This window comes from Babylonia areolata, chromosome 2 (genome assembly GCF_041734735.1).
Source record: "Babylonia areolata isolate BAREFJ2019XMU chromosome 2, ASM4173473v1, whole genome shotgun sequence".
Classification (NCBI taxonomy): domain Eukaryota; kingdom Metazoa; phylum Mollusca; class Gastropoda; order Neogastropoda; family Buccinidae; genus Babylonia; species Babylonia areolata.
The window spans coordinates 20,325,592-20,351,628 of NC_134877.1; the positions used below are offsets into that span (position 1 = coordinate 20,325,592).

At 48.0% G+C, this 26,037-nt stretch overlaps 1 protein-coding gene across 1 annotated transcript; it reads right to left on the bottom strand.

The window, feature by feature from the left end:
* LOC143298975 (uncharacterized) lies at window positions 1-26,037 on the bottom strand. Its single transcript, XM_076612034.1, has 4 exons — window positions 25,272-26,037; window positions 8,897-9,134; window positions 6,495-8,395; window positions 1-5,145 (listed from the first exon to the last, which is right to left on the bottom strand). Exons 1-3 carry the CDS (start codon window positions 25,744-25,746, stop codon window positions 6,499-6,501), a joined length of 2,610 nt encoding a protein of 869 aa, XP_076468149.1. The 5' UTR covers window positions 25,747-26,037; the 3' UTR covers window positions 1-5,145; window positions 6,495-6,498.

Genomic DNA, 26,037 nt, shown 5'->3' on the forward strand with positions numbered 1-26,037 from the left:
AACTTAAAAAAGAGCTCAGTTTACCATCACGTACAGAAAATTCGAGCACTCTGTGCATGAAATATGAGCAGGGGTGCTTAATACGCCATCATGGCGGTCATGTGCCCAAATTACTGACATTGCAAAACATACAAATTTGCGGCAAAATAAAACAACATGTAACATTTTTCTGTGTTCAGACACAGATGTATCAAGACGTAAGCGCTTTCGCGAACAAACGAAGAGTAAACTATAAAAATAAGATAAAATAAAATAAAATAAATAAAGCGTCACGTACAGAATAGTCTGGGTATGTCAGGGAGACAAACCGCAAAACTACAGGACATGTTGATATCATTTGACATGTAATATCTTGTACACAGAGACAAAGACACACAGACACGCTTTCATGCAAACGTGAACACCCTGCAACAAGTTACCAACAACCGATGTGCCGAAGTGAACATCAGTGTTCTTATTGTGTCTCATCACACCACCAAAACGACACGTGCATTTGGCATTGACCAAATGGCTTCTTAGATTGATAAAAGTTGCTTTGTTAGCGGGTAGAAATTGTTCTTCATCAGTTTCAGTAATGCAACCAAGGCTTCAACTATTCTCAGGACTATATTTTACATAAGAGAAGGTGAAATTCATGAAAAATGAGTTGTACTTCCCGTCAAAGGATCGACGGAAATTTCTGACGTGGAACAAACACATGAAGTGCATTCCTGCTCTAAGCATCAAAGTACGACATGCTATATATTGGGTGTCTGGAACAATGGGGTACTGGTCTTTCCAACATGCTCAAATAACCTGCACTTCCTCTTTATCATCTGGACTGATTTTCTTGAACATGTTGACTTTGACGTGAAAGTACTAGTTATATCTAATTATAAATATCTCCCTCATTTGACGTGATACTTTTACTGTGAGTGGATTTTTTTTTTTTTTCATTTCCAAGTTTGACGGTTAGGAGATGGTCCTCGTGGTCGGCTGAGCAATGACTATCAGTTCCGGGTTGATGTTTGTCGAGTTGTGGACAAAGTACGTCATGCTCGTGGCGTCCTAGCAAGACCCCTCACCCCCTCCCCTTCCTTAAGTTTTTGTTAGTTTGCGATGGGGTGTGAACAGGCGTCAATGCAGATGACGTCAGAAGTTTTGACGTCCTCTCTTCATTTGCTTTTGTTCCAGGGACACAGGAAGCGACATTTTGCTACATGTCACGTTTAGTAACAAACGTTTTCAAGAAAAGAACCTATGTATGTATGTGATGACCTAAAAACAACAACAACAACAAAAAAACACACAAAAAAACACCCAGAAGGCAAACAATGAAAAAGCCTTTAAAAAGAAAACAGATAAAGAGTTTTGGCTTATGAAACGCAAGAAGTGATATTAAAAAAAAAGAAAAAAAAGTGATACGACTACGAAAAGTGTTGACATGAAAACTGCACTGAAATGGTATCCATGGATCTTGTAGCAGATTAAGCAGAAAGGTTGGGTGGTGGTAGGCTATGGGTGAGATGTTTCCTCTGTTTTACAACAGAACATCGTTTCCAGGACACAATCCAGTCTCAAACATGTTGTCTGATTTTTCATTGGCTGGCTCAGCGACTCCAAATACTATGGGAACGCCCGGACACAACCGGTGTTTCCAAGCAGTTGACAGGAGGAAATAAAGGATGGCTTCCCTGCTGACACCTTGCCTTTTCAACGCGAGGCTGGTGTGTTGTCACGCTCCGCGTGTCGGACGGCAGCACTCGCCCGAGACCTGAGCAGTTCCAAGGTTCTGACCTGAACAGCCTCCCCCTTTCACCCTGCACCCGCTCTGCGGAGAGGGAAGGGGCTTCCAACGGGAAACGACTGGATCGGAAACCTCGCCAGCTCTGGCAAAGAAGTCCGTTCCGTTGCTACCGACTCCTCCCTTTCAGAGGGGGGTCGCTCTCAGATTCGGACTATGTGGGCGTACAAGACCCTTAGTCGACAAGCCCCATACGTCGCAGAATATGTTCATGTGGTAGGCGTCGTCGTCCTGTGGTCTGGCAGATCGTGGATAGGGATGATCCGAATCCCGAAGCGGTGCCGCCGACACTGACGAAGGCGGCGAGGACGTGGATGTGCTAGGCGTTGGGGGCTGGAGACCCTCTGTTGGGTGGTCTGGAAAGACGGCGGGGGGAGACTCAGTACCGACCGGGACCTCGGCCTGATGGGAATCTGGTCGGCTGCTCTTGTCAGAGGTGAACAGCCTCGTGTAGAAGGACGGAAATGATTCAATTTGTTTCTGCCGACCCTCCTCAGGGTCACAACTCTGGTTCCAAAGATTCGATTGCTAAATCTGGATGTGTGGTCACACAAACTGCTCGCAAACATGAAATAAGACTAAGCAAAGTGACTCGTCCACCCAGCGTTATTATTCCATTACCCCCACCTCAACTTTACATACATGACTGACAGATACATTTAATTAATCGAAATATCGAGAGAAGAGGGTGGTAGGAGGATACAATAATCCAAACTGAATCGCGAACATTTTTCAATATGTAAAACTAGCAAAATAAAAATATCATCATATTGATAATATGATGATGATAATAATGATAATAATAATAATAATATAATAGTAATAATGTGGTATGAACAGTTTTTAAATTGCTCCGTTCTTTCCCAATCACAAAATGAATTGCATGAATCGAACATTGACATATACGGTCGATAATCAATTGCTGTCTATTTCGTATGACATTCGGTTTTTTTTGTGGTTTTTTTTTGTTTTTTGTTGTTGTTTTTTTCTTCTTTTTTTTCTCTTTTTTTTTCTCAAGGCCTGACTAAGCGCGTTGGGTTACGCTGCTGGTCAGGCATCTACTTGGCAGATGTTGTGTAGCATATATGGATTTGTCCGAACGCAGTGACGCCTCCTTGAGCTACTGATACTGATACTATTCAGACATCCAAAACAAATACAATGTTCCTTACAAATTGTTATACCTGTCTTCATTCTTCTCTTCTGCCCAACTAAATCGGTCGATTTTTTATTACTGCAACGGTATGTGGAGTAGTGAGATATATTTTTCTCAACAAAACTTACGTTTGATGTACTTGTACACACACACACACACACACACACACACACACACACACACACACACACACACACACTGTTTTGTAAGTGATGCATTACGAACCGAACAGATAAGATTCCCAGAGGTCATGCGATCAATTTATCATATGTATTGCTCCGTATATAATAGATCTCAATGTTTCATGACAAAGTTTTTCATTCTGCTTTATTCTTTCCATTGCAAAGAATAAATCCAAGCTGAACTAAAATTTGCGAGTTCATACGGGTAAGCGGTTTATGTATTGACGATGCAGAATTCGGGGGAGAAACGCCAGGGTTCGGTGATACTGTCAAAAGAACTAATCATAGATGCGTCTTGGCTGGACCTTTTTTTTCTTTCTGTCCGTGTTCCGTGTCTGACACAAGCAGGCAGTGTTTACCTGTACACCAGCTAAGCCTTTAAGCACGGCATGTCAGCGCGCAAAAAAGCAAAGTCACAAACTTGTGGAATGCTGTTTGCTGATAGTGCGGCACTTGCCTCACAGACACAAGAAAACCTCCAGCGCTTAATAAAAGGATAGTGATTTCAGCCTGACCACCAAGAAAGCCATGGTTGTAGGTCAGAATGTCAAGATACCGTCTATTTCCACCGACGGCCATACTCTTGGGGTTGATGACAACTTAAAATTCGTGGGTTCCCATTATCTCCAGCAATCTGTCCCTCGACCCTGACATCAATGCTGGAAACAGGAAGGCTATCACCATCAAGGGAAAGATTTAGACGATAAAAAAGGAGAGACTAATAGAGCCACCGCCAACACACAGGAAAGACTATGCAGAATGTCTGCCATTCATTAAACGTTCCCCTATGTGGAAGTGAGGTGAGAGCAACCTACTCCAGCTTAAGCAAGAGAAGCTCACCTCCTTCCGCATGCGTTGCCTCAGAGGAAACCTGGACATAACTGGCAGGATAAGGTCACACACAGAGTTGCTGGAGAAAGCCAGGTCCACAAACATGTTGTCAGTTCTCAGTGACTGATCTAAAAATAGAAGGATAGCTCATTGGCCAGGAAAGCTGAAGCTAACTGGACGCCATATTCAGACTCGTATCCGGCTGTCAGTTGATCGAGAAGTCTTACGGCAGTTTCTGAACTGTAACCGTGTATCGAAACCGTTGATGAAATCGTGTTATGCTTACCCCCACGAGATGCCAGATTTTGTGTCTTGACTGATATCTGCCAATGGTTTATTTACCAAAGTTATCACAGGCCGGAAAACAGTGCAGTGGCACATAGCGCAAACTTGCTGTGGAGGCACACACAGGAATGTCAGGTTAAGCAACGCCGCGAGCTAGTGAGAGCTTGACGTGAAGCAGTCATCGTAGCCAGCTGAGCGTTTGGCTACACATATGAAGTTACCGCTTCGCGCTGTACTGACTCGAGTAGCAAAATGGCTGAACACTTATGCTGGCTTCAGTTAGCAAAGGGGCTCAAAGAAGGCATGCACTATCCACCTATTTTTAGACCAGTGGTTCTCGGTCAGCTGGGCCGTTAGGAAGATGGAGATGGGATGATTGAAAAATATCTACGGCTAATCTGAGACTGAGTATCTGACTACAGTTCGCCCACGTTTTACTGTTGAGTGCCAGTTCACTATCTTGAAAGACAGTGGCCACAGTTACTATATAATGTGTGTGTGTGTGTGTGTGTGTGTGTGTGTGTGTGTGTGTGTCTGTGTGTGTGTGCGCGCGCGCCAGTCTCCCTGTCCCTGTTTTCCATCTTTTTCTTCATCGTTCAACACCGAATCACCGATAACGCGCCCGGCTGTTGAAGCTGGAGGCCACTGGCATTTTAAAGTGTGAACATCATCACAGCTTGCCCCTCACGCTCAGTCACCCTCCGCCCAATCTTCCTAGTCGATCGTCCACGTCGTCGTCTTTTCTCTCCCCCTTCCTCTCTCCCTCAGCCAGCGACCACCTTTGCGGTGCAGAGGACTCAGTCTTGCAGTCAACAAACGAGTCGTCTCCTGTCGCTGGCGGCAGTGCGAGGCTGTGTGTGCAGTCAGTGCTCTGCAGGGTGGCACCACCGTCCATTAGCCATCCCTGTCTGAAACACACCCAGTCACCAGGATTACGTCAGTCTGGTCAGCCAGTCACTGGATCGCCACTCTATGTAATACACCGAATCCCTTCCTGAATGCCTTCCATGAAAACCGAAACTAACCCACTCCAGTCCAAACTTTTATTTACCTGTGTGCTAGCTGAATCGGCAGCATAAGCAGCATTAACTCACTCAGTACGGCCAGTCCTCTCTTCTCCTCTACATAGACCCCTCGGATGTCCAGTGGGTGTCTGAATGACCCAACCTTTAGCTTCCGTCGTCAGAATTGTGGTATTCTTTGTCAACATTCACCTCTTCAGTGTAAGAGCCTTCCGCTTGTAATATTTTGATGGTGGTAATTGGGGTGAAACGCTGTTAACGTCGTCTCTTTCGCCGTTCGTATGGAGAGAGTTAATTGACTTGAAGTTGAGTAGCTTGTGAAGGGAGAGACTCTTCACTATTTTTCAGTCCAAACAAATCTACACCCCCCCCCCCCCACACACACACACTTTTTTTTCCATTTGACTCGCATGTCACAGGTGTGGACAGAGGGAGTTTATGCAAGTATATGTTTCGTTTGTCCTAACACGTGCACTAGATATAATCACTGATAGTTTCTCAGCAACCGTAAGTAGTAGATCTGTTTACCCTCGATGGTAGATGTCGTAAAGAACTTTCCCATCACTGGAGACTGATGAAAGTCACGAATCCCCGATAATCGTTTTAGTAATCATTTACTTCTTTGAAAATGAGTATATCGGAGCGGTAAAAAACTAATTATTCTTTTATTACATTGTTAAAGATACATTAAATGGATTTTTATGTGGGGCGGGGTGTGTGGATGGAAGACCAATATCATTCTGTTATTATGTATCGATAAATAGTAAATACAGCGGCTGAAATTAAATGGGAATTAGCTCTTGGAAATATTTCAAGGATGAACTAAGGGAAAGCAACATTTACACAATTACTCGTTCTGATGACTAATAAGTCAAATAAATCAAATGAAATCACACAGTGACTATGAATTTACTGACCCGATGGCCGTACGATGGAACCTTTGACCTAATTTTCTGAGAGGGGAAAAGCCCCGACATCTGAAATGTATCCAAAGTAAATTGATTTCCTACAAATTGGATCAATATGTTCATAACAATGTAAGTATACAAAACAAAACGCAATCATTTACAAGTAAATCTCAAATCACACAAATGCGTGCGACACTCACACACACGCGCGCGCGCACGCACGCACGCACGCACACTCTCTCACACACGCACACACGCACGCACGCACACTCTCTCACACACGCACACACGCACGCACACACACACACACAGAGTCCGCACAGTCACCTGTTCAGTCGTTGGTGGAGGTGGCCCGTGACGTCATGAAGGGGCAGGAGGCCAGGTCAGCGGGAGGGAGGTCCAGTGTCCTGGTCACGGCCCCTGTGGCACTGGTGGGCCCCTCCCCCGGGCCCAGGCTTCCCACGGGGGACGGAATGCACTCCCGGCTGCTTCGTAACCTGGCCACCTGATCCGCCACGCTGTAGGCGGCACTGACCAGTGGCGACCTTCTGCCAGGGGATGGCAGGCTGTTGTTACGGAGCCGGCCCCTGCCCACGCTGTGTTGCCACTGACGCTGGCGGCTGTGAGGCAAGCTGTGGGACTTGTGTGCCGGCCTGGGCCTGGCCGGGAAGAGGTCCGCACCCTCACAGCTCTGTGCAGACCCCGGCCGGGGTCTCTTGGGGTCGGTCCTGGGGAACGGGGCCCCCTCCTCCTCGATCCTCATGGGCTGGGGGGTCCAGCTGCCGCTCCTCATGTGGCTCTTGTGTCCAAGCTCCTTCCCCGAGTCCCTCTCCAGAGAGCTGTGACTGCCCTTGAACTGAGGCGTCCAGCTGCCGTTCCTGGCGTGGCCTGTGTGGGGGTGGTCACTGTCGGGGTCGTTCTCCAGGGACCCGTAGTTGCCCATCTTCAGGGAGCAGCGCTGTTGTCGGTAGCTGCTGGCGGCGCGGGAGGACTCCTTCACCTTGTCTCTGAAGGAGGACATGAGGGTGGGCAGGGACTCGAACGGGGAAACCCCGGCACTTGGTGTGTCTGGCTGCAACAGAGCCTTGTCCGTGTTGCCCTCGCCCTTTCTCAGACCAGCCGTGGCGTATAGATCATCACACTTGCTGCGTATACTGTTGCGGTAATCTCTGAAGCTCTCTGTGTGACCGTCCTTCTGGCGTTGTTGTATTCCATGGTAACTGGGGACCTCCCCGGAACTGTGTCTGATGCGTGCACCTGCCCCAGCCTTGGAGGTGTGGTTCACATCATGGACATCGGCCTGAACGTTGAGGTGTTGCAGGCTGTGACAAGGTCTTCTCATCCCAACCAGCTGGCCATCAGCATTGACAATCTGTGACGCTCTGTACTGGCCACCTTTTCCGTTGGGTAGGGAGTCTGCCTTGTTCTTGTAACCGCGCAGTTCACCAGCATTATAACCATCCAGTCCACCGTTGGGAAGAGAGAAGATCTGCCCATCCTTAGACTTGAACAGAGTTTCCAGGTAACTGGAACAAGAATCCCTGTTCTGGCTGTACCGGCGGGGTGACCTGGTCAGATCCTGCATCTCGAAGCAGTCATCCCTGCTCCCTCTGTGGCTGTCCAGGGCGGACCTCCTGATCAGCTCGTCCTCCAGGCTTCTCGAGTCCACGGACTGACCGAGCGACATGTAGTCCAGGATGCGGAACTGCCAGTGCTGTTTGACAGTCAAAGCGAACCACAGGCCGATCCACAGTACCATGTACACAACCTCGCACACCAGCCCCGTCAGCACCAGACTGTCCCGGGTGGGCCGGTACACCCTCACCAGGTCGTACATCACTGGACCTTTGCAGGCCGCTATCGCCGCCAGAGCCGCCATGGCGCAGGTGTGAGGCGCGTAACCTTGGCAACCCGTCTTCACCCGGGCCGACAGTTTCAAGGACGTCTCGGGGTTGTGATGTCTCCGCTCAATGATGCGCATCTTCTCGGTGAAGTAGTGCGAGCCGTACTCACATATGGTGATGGTGGACAGCACCATGACAGCAGAGCCGACAAGATAGAGAGCCAGGGAGGTGTGACAGCCTAATGCCAGGTGGATGTTGAGGAAGACATGCTGGTTTTCACACACTTTGTACAGGCACGCGAAGGCAGAGTAACCCAGCGTGGCAGTCACAGTCAAGGTGAACAGTTGAAGGGCGAACACCAAAGTCAGTGCCTTGTTTGTGTACCTGCAACAGATACGTTTCATTCATTTCATCTTTACATGCACTCTGGGATGAAGCTTAACAGTTGGCTTCTCTCCAACCGAAGGAAGCCTGACTCACAATGATGTCAATCTAAGCCAGCCCTTGGTCACACCAGGCTAACTGAACTGACCCGGAGTGAGCCAAGCCTAATCAACCTCTGTCTGTGAATTAAGATAACCCCTTCTTCCCACCAGCCTCGCCGGGTTCATCATTTCTTCATCTTCTATTAAACTGATCCACTCGTCAGTAGTGCTTCATTGCAAATCAAAGCCGACTTCTACGGAGGCCAAGAGAACACAACATAACCCAAATTCAACATAGCATTGTCCTCATCAGCCCAACTCAATCTAACCAAACCCCAAAGCAATCCAACATAAAAAAAACCAATGCAATAAAATCCAACGACAAAAACACCCAGTGTAATCCAGCCCAACAAGTACCAAACGCAATCCACCCGAACAAAACCCAAACCGAAGAACTCACCAGAAGACGGCAGCATATCGGATGCTGAATGCCAACAGGGCCAGAACAAAGTTCACGAAGGTCAGGGACACCCAGTGATCCCCACCTGGCCAGGCCCCTGAGTGTGGGTGGAGGGTGGGGGGCAACAGGTGGGTCCCGTTGAAGGACGTGCGCGTCTTGTTCAGGCTGGCCATGACGTCACTCACGTGCGCACGCTCCTTCGCGAACAGGAAGTCAACGTCAGTCCGCCAAGCGAAGTCTGAAACAGAAGAGGGGAAAGTGTGTGATGGCGTTATTATACAAACCAGACCACGTTCTGACAACCCTGATGTAAGGGGGAGCTGGTCTTATTCAGTAATTATAATTTCATTCAGCGCTCACATTTCATCCTATCTATATCAGCACTCACACACGTTAACTTATCTGTTTGTTTCAGCACTGGAAGTTAGTGAAGAGACGTGCTCACATTTTATCTTATCTATATCAGCACTCACTCACGTTAACTTATCTGTTTGTTTCAGCACTGGAAGTTAGTGAAGAGACGTGCTCACATTTTATCTTATCTATATCAGCACTCACTCACGTTAACTTATCTGTTTATTTCAGCACTGGAAGTTAGGGAAGAGACGTGCTCACATTTTATCTTATCTATATCAGAACTCACTCACGTTATCTTATCTGTTTATTTCAGCACTGGAAGTTAGGGAAGAGACGTGCTCACATTTTATCTTATCTATATCAGAACTCACTCACGTTAACTTATCTGTTTATTTCAGCACTGGAAGTTAGGGAAGAGACGTGCTCACATTTTATCTTATCTATATCAGAACTCACTCACGTTATCTTATCTGTTTATTTCAGCACTGAGAGTTAGTGGAGAGACGTAAAGCTGGAAGCTATGGAAGTGCTGGTGGTGGCCGTGATAACAAAACATGGACAGAGAAATAAAACCCGCAGTGCCAACAACCACAAGATCCAAAAACACAGACAGACAGACAGACAGAAACATACACACACACACGCTTTCTCTCTCTCTCTCTCTCTCTCTCTCTCTCTCTCTCTCTCTCTCTACACACACACACACACACACACACACACACACATATATATATATATATATATATATACATACATATATTATATTTGTATTTCTTTTTATCACGAAAGATTTCTTTGTTTGAAATTCGGGCTGCTCTCCCCAGGGAGAGCGCGTCGCTACACTACACGGCGCCACCCGTTTTATTGTATTTTTTCTTGCGTGCAGTTTCATTTGTTTTTCCTATCGAAGTGTATTGTTCAACAGAATTTTGCCAGGAGCAACCCTTTTGTTGCCGGCCGTGGGTTCTTTTACGTGCGCTAAGTGCATGCTGCACACGGGACCTCGGTTTATCGTCTTATCCGAATAACTAGCGTCCAGACCACCACTCAAGGTCTAGTGGAGGGGGAGAAAATACCGGCGGCTGAGCCGTGATTCGAACCAGCGCGCTCAGATTCTCTCGCTTCCTAGGCGGACGCGTTACCTCTGGGCCATTACTCCACCACAGCCATCACTCCACCATATATTTCACCATATATTGTGTGTGTGTGTGTGTGTGTGTGTGTGTGTGTGTGTGTGTGTGTGTGTGTGTGTGTGTGTGTGTCTGTGTGTCTGTGTGCATATGTCTATGTGCCTGTGTATATATGTACGTTTAATTATTACAAAAAAGTATTTTGACTGGTTTTAGATATGTTATGCATGCTGTTGAAGTGTTGTTTGGGGAGGCGGAGTGAGATGAGTTTTGAATAATGTGATTTCAGATCAGTGTCTGTTCCAGTTTGGCATTGTGATATATGTGACTGGTTTGAAGTATTGGGGTTGGTTTTTTAAGTACTGTGATATTGTTTTAAGCATTGCAGTGCTAGCGTTCAGTATTGTGATATTTATGAATTAATGTACATTATCAAGATATTGTGATGTATCATGTGAAATGTATGAATGAGATGTTGTGTACGGAAATCTTTGGGTGTGTACAGATCATACTTTAGTGCTTGGTTGTGCAGGGTTATGAATGTTACAACTTTCATTTTAGTGTTTAAATGCATGTTTTGCTCGTCGGATTTTACATTGTACAGTGCAGTTGAGCATGTTTTACATGGAAAGGCGCTATGTAACGTGGATTATGATGATGATGATGATGATGATGATGATGATGATGATGATTGTGATTCTTGTGATTATTGTTAGGAATGGTTATAGGTTAGGAATGGGAATATGCACGTGTGTGTGTGTGTGTGTGTGTGTGTGTGTGTGTGTGTGTGTGTGTGTGTGTGTGTGTGTGTGTGTGTGTGTGTGTGTGTGTGTGTGTGTGTGTGTGTACCATGTTTGTTTTAGTAACTGCATTCGTCTTTTTATGTTATTCTTTTGTTCTATTTTTCTTCGTAGACTCAAGTTTTAAAAAAAGAAGAAGAAAAGTTTTGGTTTGTTTAAATGTCTTCTTTGCCCCGAGGGCAGGATGTAACTACGCATGTGTTTGCTTACTCAGCTTCCCTCATAGACAAATTTAATCAAAATCAGTTCTCTCTCTCTCTCTCTCTCTCTCTCTCTCACTCCCTCCCTCTCTCCGTCTCCCTCCCTCCTCTCTCTCCGTCTCTCCGTCCCCTCCCTCTCTCTCCCCGTCCCCCTCCCTCCCTCTCTCTCTCTCTCCGTCTCCCTCCCTCCCCCTCTCTCTCCGTCCCCCTCCCTCCCCCCTCTCTCTTCGTCTCCCTCCCTCCCCCCTCTCTCTTCGTCTCCCTCCCTCCCTCTCTCTCCTTCTCCATCCTTCCCTCCCTCTCTCTCCGTCCCCCTCCCTCCCTCTCTCTCTCCGTCTCCCTCCCTCCCTCTCTCCGTCTCCCTCCCTCCCTCTCTCTCTCTCCGTCCCCCTCCCTCCCTCTCTCTCTCTCCGTATCCCTCCCTCCCTGCCTCGCTCTCTCCGTCTCCCTCCCTCTCTCTCTCTCTCTCCGTCCCCCTCCCTCCCTCTCTCTCTCTCCGGTTCCCTCCCTCCCTGCCTCGCTCTCTTCGTCTCCCTCCCTCTCTCTCTCCCTCCCTCTATCTCTCTCCCCCTCCCCCCCTCTCTCTCTCCGTCTTCCTCCCTCCCTCCCTCCCTCTCTCTCTCCGTCCCCCTTCCTCCCTCTCTTTCTCTCTGTCCCCCTCCCTCCCTCTCTTTCTCTCTCCGACTCCCTCCCTCTCTCTCTCTCCGTCTCCTTCCCTCCCCGCCTCTCTCTCCGTCCCCCTCCCTCCCTCTCTCTCTCTCCGTCTCCCTCCCTCCCTCTCTCTCTCTCTCCGTCTCCCTCTCTCCCTGCCTCGCTCTCTCCGTCTCCCTCCCCCTCTCTCTCTCCCTCCCTCCCTCTATCTCTCTCCCCCTCCCCCCCTCTCTCTCTCCGTCTTCCTCCCTCCCTCCCTCTCTCTCTCCGTCTCCCTCCCTCCCTCTCTCCGTCCCCCTCCCTCCCTCTATCTCTCTCCCCCTCCCCCCCCTCTCTCTCTCCGTCTTCCTCCCTCCCTCTCTCTCTCCGTCTCCCTCCCTCCCTCTCTCCGTCCCCCTCCCTCCCTCTATCTCTCTCCCCCTCCCCCCTCTCTCTCTCCGTCTTCCTCCCTCCCTCTCTCTCTCTGTCTCCCTCCCTCCCTCTCTCCGTCCCCCTCCCTCCCTCCCTCTCTTTCCGTCCCCCTCCCTCCCTCTCTCTCTCTCCGACTCCCTTTCTCCCTCTCTCTCCCCCCCCCTCTCTCTCCGTCTTCCTCCCTCCCTCCCTCTCTCTCCGTCCTCCTTCCTCCCTCTCTTTCTCTCTGTCCCCCTCCCTCCCTCTCTTTCTCTCTCCGTCTCCCTCCCTCTCTCGCTCTCTCCGTCTCCCTCCCTCTCTCTCTCTCTCTCCGACTCCCTCCCTCTCTCTATCTCCGTCTCCCTCCCTCCCCGCCTCTCTCTCCGTCCCCCTCCCTCTCTCTCTCTCCGTCTCCCTCCCTCTCTCTCTCCGTCTCCCTCTCTCCCTCTCTCTCCGTCTCCCTCCCTCTCTCTCTCTCTCCGTCTCCCTCCCTCCCTGCCTCTCTCTCCGTCCCCCTCCCTCCCTCCCTCTCTCTCTCTCTCCGTCTACCTCTCTCCGTCTCCCTCCCTGCATCTCTCTCTCTCAGTCTCTCTCTGTCTCTCCCCCCCCCCCTCTCTCTCTTCTCTGTTTATCCACCATCTATGTCAAAAAAAAAAAAAAAAAAGTATTCAGAAGACGGAGGAACCAAACGTCACAGGGTGGGGTGGGTGAGCACAAAACTTTCAAGACCCAAGGGTATTATATACAGCGACACCAGGAGAGAAGAGAGAGTGTTTTGCTTGCCATTTCCTCTGCAAGCAGCCAGCGATATATATTTAGTTCGTGGGAACAGTTGGCAGAAGCACAGCCACGGCAGGTTTAGAGCAGAGTGTGGCGGGTTGGAAGTGATTCACCATTCCTCTGAACTCTAAAACATGTGCACACAATTGTCTGTCAGGGAGGAGGGAGGGAAGGAAGGAGTAAGAGAGAGAGAGCGGCAGTGTGGTGAGGGGGTGGAGGGCGTGGGGGTGTGTGTGTGTGTGGGGGTGTGGGGGCGTGGGAGGGTCGGGGGGGGGGGGGGCGACGGGGGAGGGGGGTTGTGGTAGTAAAAAAAGCATTGGGGAGTGCCACTACCTTTGCTCACCTGCCCCGTCTAACCACCCTCCCCCTCCCCTCTCTCATTCTCTCCATTCCTTGTGACAGGGCATCTCCGAACCCCCCGCCCCACCCTGCCCAACCACCCTGCCCTACCACTGATCTTCTCTCTCCCCCACTTCTTCAATCCGACGCTTCTCCTTAATTCCTTGTACTCTTATAGAGTCAATATGTGTGTGTGTGTGTGTGTGTGTGTGTGTGTGTGTGTGTGTATCTGTCTGTCTGTCTGTCTGTGCAAGCACACTACGGCGGCGGTGATGGGGGTGAGCATGTGTGCAAGACTCAGAGAGAGAGAGAGAGAGAGAGAGAGAGAGGAAGAGAGAGCAAAATTGTCTTATAGGCGCTGCGCGTGCAAATGAGTTTTAGATTCTGTGCTTGTGCATCGCAGCATGTCTCAATGTGAACCAGCGCGTGTACTGTACATGTTACGTGCATGCGCACGCAAACATCTTTCACCAAAGAAAATTCAGATAAAAAAAAAAACAAAACAAAAAAACCCCACCACCATCAAAGTTACTCTGAAGTTAGCGTGCACAACCACAGCAATTCCCTTCACGTGACACTTCAGCCACCAGATACCCCTTATAAATCCGGCCACTGGACACGGAAAACCCGACCACTCTCCTGTCCTGTCTTGTTCAAGTTCTGTCACATTCCATTCCACTGGGTTTCAATCTTTCTGTACTGCTTGCTTGCTTGCTTTTTTTATTTTATTTATTTTTTTTTTTTTTTACAAGAGCAGGATGAAAGAAAGCCGTGTAGGCTTACTCTCCCAGCCTATACAATGTTCAGTTTGACGTGGCCAATCAGCGAAGGTGCAGAACATTTGAATCGAAACGAGCAAACAATTCAACAACCGTTCTGCCGAGCCACTCAGCTCAACCGTCCACTTACGTAATTCACTCAATTTGCTCATTGCGGCCTTGCTTAACTCGGCTACGAAACCAACTCGCAACAAATCCAGCCACTCACTTGGGACAAAACCGCTTACCCTGCTTACAGACGACTTCCTGAACATAGGCCTGCTAATCAACCGACTGAACAAATGAGTCATTATGAAACTAACCTGCTGACTTCCAAACCAGCCAGCCACCTCCACACAATAATCTGCCTGTCTGCAAGACAACAACAACAACAACAACAACAAAAACTAAGGCAACCCACCAAGCCAACTCCGAAACCTTAACGTCAATTCACTTACTCCGGCTAAAATTAAAATGCCGGGCCCGCACTTTGGCAGACGCCGATGTGGCAGTTGTGCCATTTCTCGCACAATGCCAAAAACCTGTCCTGGAACTGCCATGACTCTTGCAGAAGGTGCACCAACAGACAGGTCGGTGCGCCGCGCAAAAACTCCCCCTCCATCAAACCTGCCTCTCAGTGGGGTTCCATTTGGTGATGTTCCACCGGCAGTTGGGGGCCATTAATTATTCTCCCCATCCTCTCTCTTTTCTTTCCCGTTTCCCTTTAAAAGGAAGTGGGGGAATACTAGGCCTTTATCACTGTCGAGAATCTGGTGAAAGCTTGCACAGATTCCGTGTCCTTGTTTCCGTTTTTCATCCCCACACCAAAAGATACCTGCAATTTATATTCTGTTCCTCATACTTATTCAACAAAACACAAAGCCACTTACAAAAACAATTGAAAACACACACACACACACACACACATATATATATATATATATATAAACCGCTGCCGAATTGTTCGCACCCAGATTACTCAAAGCAACGTCCTCTTCCTCTTCCTCCCCTCCATTCCTCCATTAAACACATTCTTTAAATCACAACACACACACACACACACACACACACACACACACGCACGCACACGCACGCACGCACGCACGCACGCACACTACCTTTGAGGAGAAAAGGAAATTAATAAGAGAAAAAAATATATTGCATCATAATTATTATTTCCTTTAGTAACCATTGCCCCCCCCCCGCCCCCCACCACCCCCACCCCCCACCCCCTAGGGATAATTTCTGGCCATTCCAAATTTACCGGAACACAAAAGCATTGGTGTCGTTCTCATGCCTCACAGTTTCACCCAGTCGTGTTTTCTTGAGTGTCATCTCTTGGAGCCGAGTACGTTCTGGCATCAAGCTCTCTCTCTCTCTCTCTCTCTCTCTCTCTCTCCCCTCCCCTCCCCCCCCCCCCCCCCCCACACACATCTCCACCAACCCTTCTTTTATCCTTGAAAGGGGGGCAGGAGCATGAGGGTGCGGGAGGAGGGGGGGGGTGGTGCGGGGGGCATGTTTGGTTTCAGATGCCAAAGAACGAGAAGTGTGAAGGTCATATATCGTTTTACAGAAACACGGAAACTTTCTGACTACTTTCTGTATTACACGCCCACTACAGTAAAAAAAGGGGTATAGGTTTGCCTTGTCTGTCTGTCTGTCTGTATGTCTGTCTGTCATCCAGCAGAGTGTGCCAATCCACCTGGATTAACCGATCAGTTCATTAGTTTGTACAATGACGACTTCTGACGTGTTTTTTCCAATTAAAACTCAACCCCCCCCCCCCCCCCCACACACACACACACAACGGTGCACGCACTTACGCGCGCGCACAAACACACATAGGTATACAGCACACACACACACACACACACACACACACACACACACACACACACACACACACACACACAGAGTTATAACTCATGTTATAGTTCACTGTTAGTACATTCCTTCGTAGCTCTTCGTTTTCCACTACTCACTACAGTCATCCCACCAGAGCCACACGCCTCATCTTCCATGCGCATATACACTGTTTTTCTTTCTTTTCTTTTTTTTTTTTCCTTTTTTCCCCAGTCTAATATCACTAAACAGTGAAAAGACGTTAAACTAAACTAAACACACACACACACACACACACACACACACACACACACACACACACACACACACACACACACACAAAACATCCCCCCACCCCACCCCCACACACAAAACTAACACACACACACACACACACACACACACACACACACACACATCAAAAACAAAACTTAAACAACAAAACAACCAAACAAACAACGACATACACACAATAAAACAAAACATGACAAGAACATTGAAAAGGCAGAAAAACAAAACAAACAAACAACAACAGGATTAACGGAGAAAAGCGTGCCACACCCAGAATACTTCATCTCTGAACACTGCACGGTGCTTTGTGATGCAGTTAAACTAAACACTATGTCCAAGAGACTTTCAGAGCATACAAAGGGCCTCTGAAGCAAACCGTGATGACTCACATCAGCAGATCTCTCTCTCTCTCTCCATCTTCTTCTACTTCTTCGTTCGTGGGCTGCATCAACTCCCACGTTCACTCGTATGTACATGAGTGGGCTTTTACGTGTATGACCATTTTTTTTACCCCGCCATGTAGGCAGCCATACTCCGTTTTCGGGGGTGTGCATGCTGGGTATATGTTCTTGTTTCCATAACCCACCGAACGCTGACATGGATTTACAGGATCTTTAACGTGCGAATTTTGATCTTCTGCTTGCGTATATACACGAAGGGGGGTCAGGTACAAGCAGGTCTGCACATTATGTTGACCTGGGAGAACGGAAAAATCTCCACCCTTTACCCACCAGGCGCCATTTCCGAGATTCGAATGCGGGACCCTCAGATTGAAAGTCCAACGCTTTAACCACTCGGCTATTGCGCCCGTTTCTCTCCATCTCATCTCTCGGATTTACCTGTTCATGAACAGCGCGGGTGATAGGAGGTGGAGGTAGGGGGTGGAGGTGGAAGGAGGGCATTGGGCTGAAACCACCAGAACAAGGAAGGACAGAAAATGGCAGCTTTTACTTATTTCATGTGTGTGTGTGTGTGTGTGTGTGTGTGTGTGTGTGTGTGTGTGTGTGTGTGTGTGTGTGAGTGAGCGCGCGCCCGTGCATGCGTGCGTGCCTGCGCACGCGTGTCACTGATTGTGTTAGTACACGCGCACCTGTGTATGTGTGTTTGCGCACGCGAGTGTTTTGTGAATGTGTGTGCGTGTGTGTGTGTGTGTGTGTGTGTGTGCGTGCGTGCGTGCGTGCGTGTGTGCATGTGTGTGTGTGTGTGTGTGTGTGTTTAATCAGTTGTGTGTGGGTGAGCGCGCGTGCAAGCCGGACCTGCGCCGTATCAAAGACACGTTGCTGAATTAAGCACTGTTCATGCTTCAAAGCTCCCACACTGCCGACTGAAAGACGATTGTCTCAATGGTTTTAATCACAACATTGGAACAATGTCTCAACAGCATCCGAAGGTAACCTGCAGCATTGCTGCAACCCCCGCCCCCCCCCCCCCCCCCCCCCCGCCGCCCGCACCCCCTCCGCACTCTGTTCACCATCTCTCTCCCCCCCCCCCCTCTCTGTCCCTGCTTCACTCACTTGTGAACGCACAGCAGCATTCTATAACGAACCCCGAGGTACTGGGGAAGGAATGGATATAGACTGCAATACTGGAACGAGAAGCAAAGAACAAAAAACAAAGGAGGTCGCAAGGGGCTGAATGGCTGACATTCCAGAATCCCCCCCTCCCCTCCCCCTCACCCCCCTCCCTCCCTCCCTCTCCCTTCCTCTCCTCTCTCTGATGCTCAGCGACAGAAGGCTTTGTGTTGAGCAAAAGCGTAATGGATCTCAGCGGAATTCGCCACCCGTCAACTAAAGGAAGAGTTTAGGTACCGTTTCAGAGTTGCCCCAGGGAAGCTTTTGAAGACGCTCTAGTCCTGCCTGGAGGAGGCACGAAGCCATAACAATGATCGCGGTTTGTTTTTTATGGCGCCCCTGTTGATAGAAAGGTGGCCTTATGGACACCTCTGTGCCTCCCCCAGGCAACAAGGATCCACATCAAATCACGCAGGACCGGGTTTTTTGACTGATTTGATTGATATGGATACTTATATAGCGCCTATCCTCGGTCGGAGACCAAGCTCTGAGCGCTTTACAAACACGGGGTCATTTGCACAACAGGCTGCCTACCTGCGTAGAGCCGACTGACGGCTGCCACTGAGTGCTCATCATTCGTTTCCTGTGTCATTCAATCACATTAATTTTAAGGCCCGCTCACATACACACTCAGACAGACATGTACCATTTTACGTGTATGGCCGTTTTGTATATTTACCCCGCCATGTAGGCAGCCATAATCCGTTTTCGGGGGTGGGGGTGCATGCTGGGTATGTTCTTGTTTCCATAACCCACCGAATGCTGACATGGATTACAGGATCTTTAGCGTGCGTATTTGATCTTCTGCGCCCGTATCCACACGAAAGGGGTTCAGGCACTCGTTGGTCTCCACATATGTTGACCTAGGAAATCGGAAAAATCTCCACCATTTACCCACCAGGCGCCGTCACCGAGATTCGAACCCGATACCCTCAGATTGAAAGTCCAACGCTTTAACCATTCGGCTATTTTCCCTCACCATCCACCCCTCCACTAGACCTTGAGTGGTGATCTGTATGCCAGTCTTTCGGACGACACGGTAAACCGTGGTCCTGAAGGTTGCCGCACACACTTATTGAACGCACATACCGAACTGTTCACGGCAGTAACACATTTTCTGTTGTTCCTGGCACACTTCTGCAGGACTGCTTTGGTAGGTCAACAAATACGTAACGCTGACAAAGGGAAACAACCAAACGGGTAGTGCCGGATTGTGGTGATGCGTTGGGAAAACAACCCGAACTTCATACCCACAACATCTGTTGTGACCAGAACGGCACTACCATACAATATTTAACAATATTTGCCCAGGATGATGTTATGTGTTGTGTCTGAGTCATTACAAAGTGTTCCTGACTGCATACCATGTTCTGGTGGTATTTCAGATTTACCGAGAGGGTGCTGGATGTCATACCGTGTATCGGTTTTACCACGAAGGGTTCGAATCGCATCCGCATGTATGTATGCATTCTGTTGATGTGCCTGGGGAGAGTTCCAGATGGGCTAACCCTGGGGAGTTCATGGAAATGTCAAAGGTTTGTTCAGAATTAAATGTCAAAGTTTTGACCAGAATTGTTCGTGTGTTTTGTTTTGTAGAATCGTATATTCCCTAAAACCGTGCTATCCAATATATCGCACTTACTGTGTGACTGCATGCGCGCGCGTGAGAGAGTAATCGGGGACTTAGTATGATAGAGATAGACATGGATGGATAGATGTACGTATAGAGATGGATAGACAGAGTATGCGTGTGCGCGTGTTTTGTTAGAGATCTTCCTTCTGTTTAATATTTTGTGCAAATGTGTATGTGCGTGGATGCACACGCATGTCATTTAAATGCACGTTTTGTTTGTATTGTGAGCATGAACAACAAGATCACACGTGAATTCATCTTTGGAATGATAAAGTTGACTTCTTCTTCTTCTTCTTCTTCGTTCGTGGGCTGCAACCCCCACGTTCACTCGTATGCACACGAGTGGGCTTTTACGTGTATGACCGTTTTTACCCCGCCATGTAGGCAGCCATACTCCGCTTTCGGGGGTGTGCATGCTGGGTATGTTCTTGTTTCCATAACCCACCGAACGCTGACATGGATTACAGGATCTTTAACGTGCGCATTTGATCTTCTGCTTGCATATACACACAAAGGGGGTTCAGGCACTAGCAGGTCTGCACATGTGTTGACCTGGGAGATCGTAAAAATCTCCACCCTTTACCCACCAGGCGCCGTCACCGTGATTCGAACCCGGGACCCTCAGATTGAAAGTCCAACGCTTTAACCACTCGGCTATTGCGCCCGTCATATAGTTGACTTGACTTCTAGAGATGCCAAACGCCACCCCTCTGGATCAGGTTTCAAGAATCCACACAACAGCTTAAAATAAAATAAAATAAAATAAAATAAACGCTTTTGGAGAAATCTCGAAACGAAACCCTCCAGTTTCTCCAAAGATCAAATCCCTTTTTGCCTTGTAAACGTTGAACATACAACACCGCCAGGTTCGTCTTTATAGAAGAGGAAATGTATGGAGACGACGGGTTTCATCTGAATAGACCACAGGCTGTAATATTTCAAAACTGTGTGCTTGTTTCTTATATCCCGTATATTCTTCTTCTGAGATAGTGGACTGTATCTCTCACATTCAACCAGACTTCAAGATTTATTCAGATGGGCCCTAGACTCTTCTGAAAGAGTGAAGAAACAAACAAGCTATAATATAACCAACCAACAAAAGAACAGCAACCTCACAGCTATCCATATGTCCGCAAAAAGTCAATAGAACATCCTGTCTAATACAGTTTATGTGGCTTCACTTATTCTTTCGAAAGATGTATGGAGAAATTTTGCTAACTGTTCATCTCTCATACGAGTCATTTTAGTCAATACAATATGCATTTTAGAAAATAATTTACATAAGATGTATGGAGAAATTTTGCTAATTGTTCATCTCTCATACGAGTCATTTTAGTCAATACAATATGCATTTTAGAAAATAATTTACAAAGGAAATACACCCCCCCCCCCGCCCCCCCTCTTTCAGTTGAAATTAATCGGCAGCATCATAGAGACTTTCATCCAATTTGTGGTCAAGTGGCAGTTTCGGACGACAACACAGCATCTTAAAGAATATCAAAAAGATAGGGCAATATTGACTGCACACATTCCCCTGCTTAACTCCCTCTGTGCAGTAAATATGATCATTAGATTTAGCTCTATCTTTGCGTTCACTTCTTTATATATAGTTTTTAATCCAACGAAATAATTCACCACTCATCCATTTCTTCTTGATATTGGCCTACACCATTTCCTTTTTCAAAACCAGTGAACGACACGCAAAGTTTGCTATTAATAGCCAAATTGTTTCTGAATCGCTGAGAATTCTGGGCATCCTGTAAAAAAAACAAAAAACAAAACAAAAAACAACAACAACAACAAAAACCACACACACACACACACACACACACACACACACACACACACACACACACACACACACACACACACACACACACACACAAAACCAGGAGTCTTACCCCTATCCCACGTTCACTCGAATGTTTGAGTGGGTTTTTGCGTTTATGACCTTTTTTCTTAAATTAAAAAAAAAAAATTTAATCAATTTATTTATTTTACGACGTAGGCGGCTCTATTCCATTTTCGGGGGTTTGCATGACGGGTATGTTCTTAATTCTTTAACCCATCGAACGCTGACATGAATTACAGGATCTTGAACATGAGCATTTGATCTTCTGCATGCCTACACACACAAGAAAACGTTTATGCGTTGGAAGGTCTGCGTATGAGTTGGGAGAGCGGAAAACTCTCCACCTTTAACCCATCAGGTGCGCCGATACCGGGGATCGAACTCAGGAACCTCGTGCGAGAGTCCACTGCTCTAACCACTTGGCCACCGTACCCATCCCTGGGTAATACTGATAACTAAGAGTCCCTGATGTCCTGCAGCTGCAGTTTGCCAGTTGCATTGCTTGGTTCTGACTTTTTGACAGTTACACGTGACTAAATGCCAACGTTGACCGAACTACGCCATCGGTCAGTTCCATACTGCACACAGTTAGTAACGGGTTACGACCATACTAGGCTCTACCGTCCGAGCAATGCAACCGGCTCCTCTGGCAGTCACTGGGGAATATCCAGAATCGTCCAAAATAATCAGGGTAATATAAATATCTAGGATAAGTTGTACTCAATACTCGGATTAGCTCAAAAGATAATTGTTGCCCCTCATACCCTGTGTACTATATATATATATATATATATATATATGTGTGTGTGTGTGTGTGTGTGTGTGTGTGTGTGTGTGTGTGTGTGTGTTCAAGATGATTGTCCCTTATACTCCCGAGTAGGCTTAATACAGAAGTTAACTGTGCCCTCAGTCCTGGGCAAAATAAATACAGGGATTCCTTGTGAATTGTAATGCAGGACGCTATCACACAGGGAATCCACGCTTCAGGGAAAATGCACCAGACTAAACAAATGCGTGCGTGCGTGCGCGTGCACACACACACACACACACACACACACACACACACACACACACACACACACACACACACACACACACACACACACACACACAGGGCCCGTATTCAAACCAACAGGTTAAAAAAAGACGGATGCATGCGCGCGAGCAGACACACAGACAGACACTGAGACACAGTCACACGGACACACAGACAGACACAGACACACAGACAGACACACAAACACACCACCAACACCATCACACAACAGCCCGTCTCAGCAACGTCTCCACGTCATGCGTGTTTCTTGCAGCTCTGGAGAGGAGCCAAAGATAGCGGCGAGTTATTTCCTCCCTTGGAACAACAGGCGCGTGCCTCCTCCTTCCCATTAGCACACGATCGGTCACAACTGTTTCCAACTGCCTTCAATCCACTTCGAGCTGCACCCACCACATCACCGGCAATGCCCACCAAAAAACGCCCTCCTTTTAACACAATCTTGACGACGGCGGTAAACTTTCGTCGCTATGACCGCGTAATCTTCATAAGTGGTCAGAATTACAAGAACCGGGGGACGTGAGGCTCATACGTCTTCCTAATAAGCGAGAAACACAGGGAATCTTTTTACATCGAATAAAGGGAGAGGGAGGGTAGGGGGGCGGGGGAGGGAGAGGGGGGAGGAAGTATGAGAGGTGGCGGGGGGTGGGGGGTGGGTGGGGGTGGGGGTGGTGTTGGAAAGGAGAGCTGCAGAGGTATGTGGAGATACTGGAATTACACCACACATGTGCAAGCATGACGCCCGTCCTCTTTTAACTGCAAACACACTCGAGCGCGCGCCCACACACACACACACACACACACAACACACACACACACACACACACACACACACACACACACACACACACACACACACACACAACTTTCACTTACTCGTATGCGTACACAGTAATCCCTCCCCCCCTCCTCCCACTCGATTTTTTTCCTTCCCTCGTCTAATATCACTTACAGTGAAAAGCCGTTAAACTAAAGAACGAACACATGCGCAGTTACGCAAACAATTGCCGAAAACAGGTGCCCGTCTAAGAAACATGAAGCGGCTTTGAATAAATTGTCTCAGAAGAAAGCAAGCAAAGCAGTGAAAGCACAAAGCACTTCTAGGGGACACTACTGCAAGAGAAAGATAAAGTATTGGAGAATGAGCGTTCGTTTTTGTGACGTTTTGATCCAACATCACAAAGATGATGGTAAAGATGTCGACAATTTGATTTAACAAGAACATTGAACACACGCTCTTTATCATTATTATTATTGTTATTATCATCTTTTTTTTTATACTTTGTACCCCTGTCTCTGTCTTTCTTCTTGAGGCACCATGCTAAATGATTATTTCCCTCCAACTCCCGATTTCCTAATGGTGAAAAATTCTTTGAACAAAATTCTCGGATCTCAGTCCAAACAAGGATCACCACAACAATAATGTTTCGTTCCTTCTGTCCCATGTTGACCATTCCATCAGGTTTATTATATCTTATGGTAGATCTTTCCATCTATCCGTCATGTTGGGTTTTTTTCCTATGCCATTGTTTATCATTCCATCAGATTTATTTTATCCCATGGTTTATCATTCCATCAAGTTTAATGTATCCAATGGTTTATCATTTCGTCAGGTTTATTGTAACCCATGGTTTTTCGTTCCGTCAGGTTTATTCCGTCATATGGTTCACCAATCCGGATAGCAGGTTTATTGTATCCATGGTTTATCATTCCATTAGGTTTGTACTTTCCCCATGGTTTATCATTTCTTGGCGTTTCATGGAGATCCACCACCGTTTTACCCCGGATATCACGCTAATTCACGTCATCTGCATAGCTGTTTACCTGCCTCCCAAAGGTAAAGTATCCTTTAGAAATAATCTCTGGATCCGGAAATCAATCCGGATCATCACCAAAGTCCAAACGATCGATCCTTGGTCCACTGCCCACCGGTCCAGACAATTTCAGGGAAATCCGTTACTTGTTGATTGTTGCTTAAACCAGCTGACCACACAGGACCATATTAATTGATAGTAAAACCTGAAAAGAAAAAAGAACTGGGAAAGAATATTGTGCACAAGTTGACATACTCATGCATACAAGGAAAGGACATACCTCTGACACTGATATTGATCATTTCATCAATGTTTCGCCAGCGGCTTTAACTCTCTCCGTACGAACGGCGAAAGAGACGACGTTAACAGCGTTTCACCCCAGTTACCATCATCAAAATATTGCAAGCGGAAGGCTCTTATACTGAAGAGGTGAATGTTGACAAAGAATACCACAATTCTGACGACGGAAGCTAAAAGGTTGGGTCATTCAGACACCCACTGGACATCCGAGGGGTCTGTGTAGAGTAGAAGAGAGGACTGGCCGTACTGAGTGAGTTAAAAAGGTAAACTGAACACAAACATGATTACATAGCACTCTCTCTCTCTCTCTCACACACACACACACACACACACACACACACACACACACACATATATATATATAATAATCACTGGGGTAGGAGTGGGGATAGGGGAGGGTCCGAGTTGGAACGGTTGAGGAAGCAGGTGTGTGTGTGTGGGTGGGTGGGTGGGTGGAGATCCATTCAGAACGTTTTGCGTACTCTCGCTGACACACAGACAGACCCAGCAGCCAACCAACCAAAAACACAGCCCAGCATTGCGGAAGTCAGCGAAGAAGAAGAAGAAGAAGAAGCAGCCGGTGATCACTCACTCAGCTCACCCACTCACTCACCTGAGGTCCTGTACCCGAAGCGCACCTCCACGGCAGTGAGCACGGTGTGGCCCAGCACCAGCAGGAAGGCCGCCGTCACCTGCAAGGTCTGGGCCACGGGCAGGAAGTTGCGCCACATCCTCCCCCACACCCCCATCCCCGCCCTCCCCCGGCAGCAGCACGTGTAGGGGCGTGGCTGCAGTGCGTGGTCCCGGCCCAGCTTGATGCCGTCGTTGGCCGTGTTGCCCAGCCTCAGGCAGGCGGCCAGCAGAAAGGGCGGCAGGCACAGCGCCGACAGCACGAGCAGCACCAGGAACGCGGTGAGGTCCGGGGGCTGGCCTCCCTGGGAGCCCGGCCAGGCCCTGAGGACCGCCGCCTGGTACCTGCCGTGGGCCTGGTACAGCGCGTAGCCGTGCAGGGCCAGCGTCAGCAGGCACACGCTGATGGACCAGAAGGTGTTGAGGGTCACCACCCCCCGCCCGCCCTCCTTCCCCATCCCTGGGCGGGTCGGCACGCTCCGGAATCGTCGCTCGTCGCTCACAGCTCACAGCTCACAACTCACAGCTCAAGGCATGAAACGCTCTGCGAATCAACAGTTTTCCTTCCTCGTTGTGTAGGTGATAGTACCCTGAAATCTCCGCTTTCAGTGACTTATCAGTTTGTTGCGATACCACTTTATCGAATATTTCTGCTCACCTTTGCCTTTTTAAAATGTAGTATTGTTTTTATATCTTCAGCTCACCTTTGCCTTTTTAAAATGTAGTATTGTTCTCACATCTTCAGCTCA

Coding starts and splice junctions, on each gene's coding strand:
- LOC143298975 (XM_076612034.1), bottom strand. CDS start 25,746: ATGGGGAAGGAGGGCGGGCGGGGGGTGGTGACCCTCAACACCTTCTGG. Junction 9,135..25,271: donor CTTCGGGTACAGGACCTCAG/GTGAGTGAGTGG, acceptor CTTCTGTTTCAG/ACTTCGCTTGGCGGACTGAC. Junction 8,396..8,896: donor CGATATGCTGCCGTCTTCTG/GTGAGTTCTTCG, acceptor TATCTGTTGCAG/GTACACAAACAAGGCACTGA.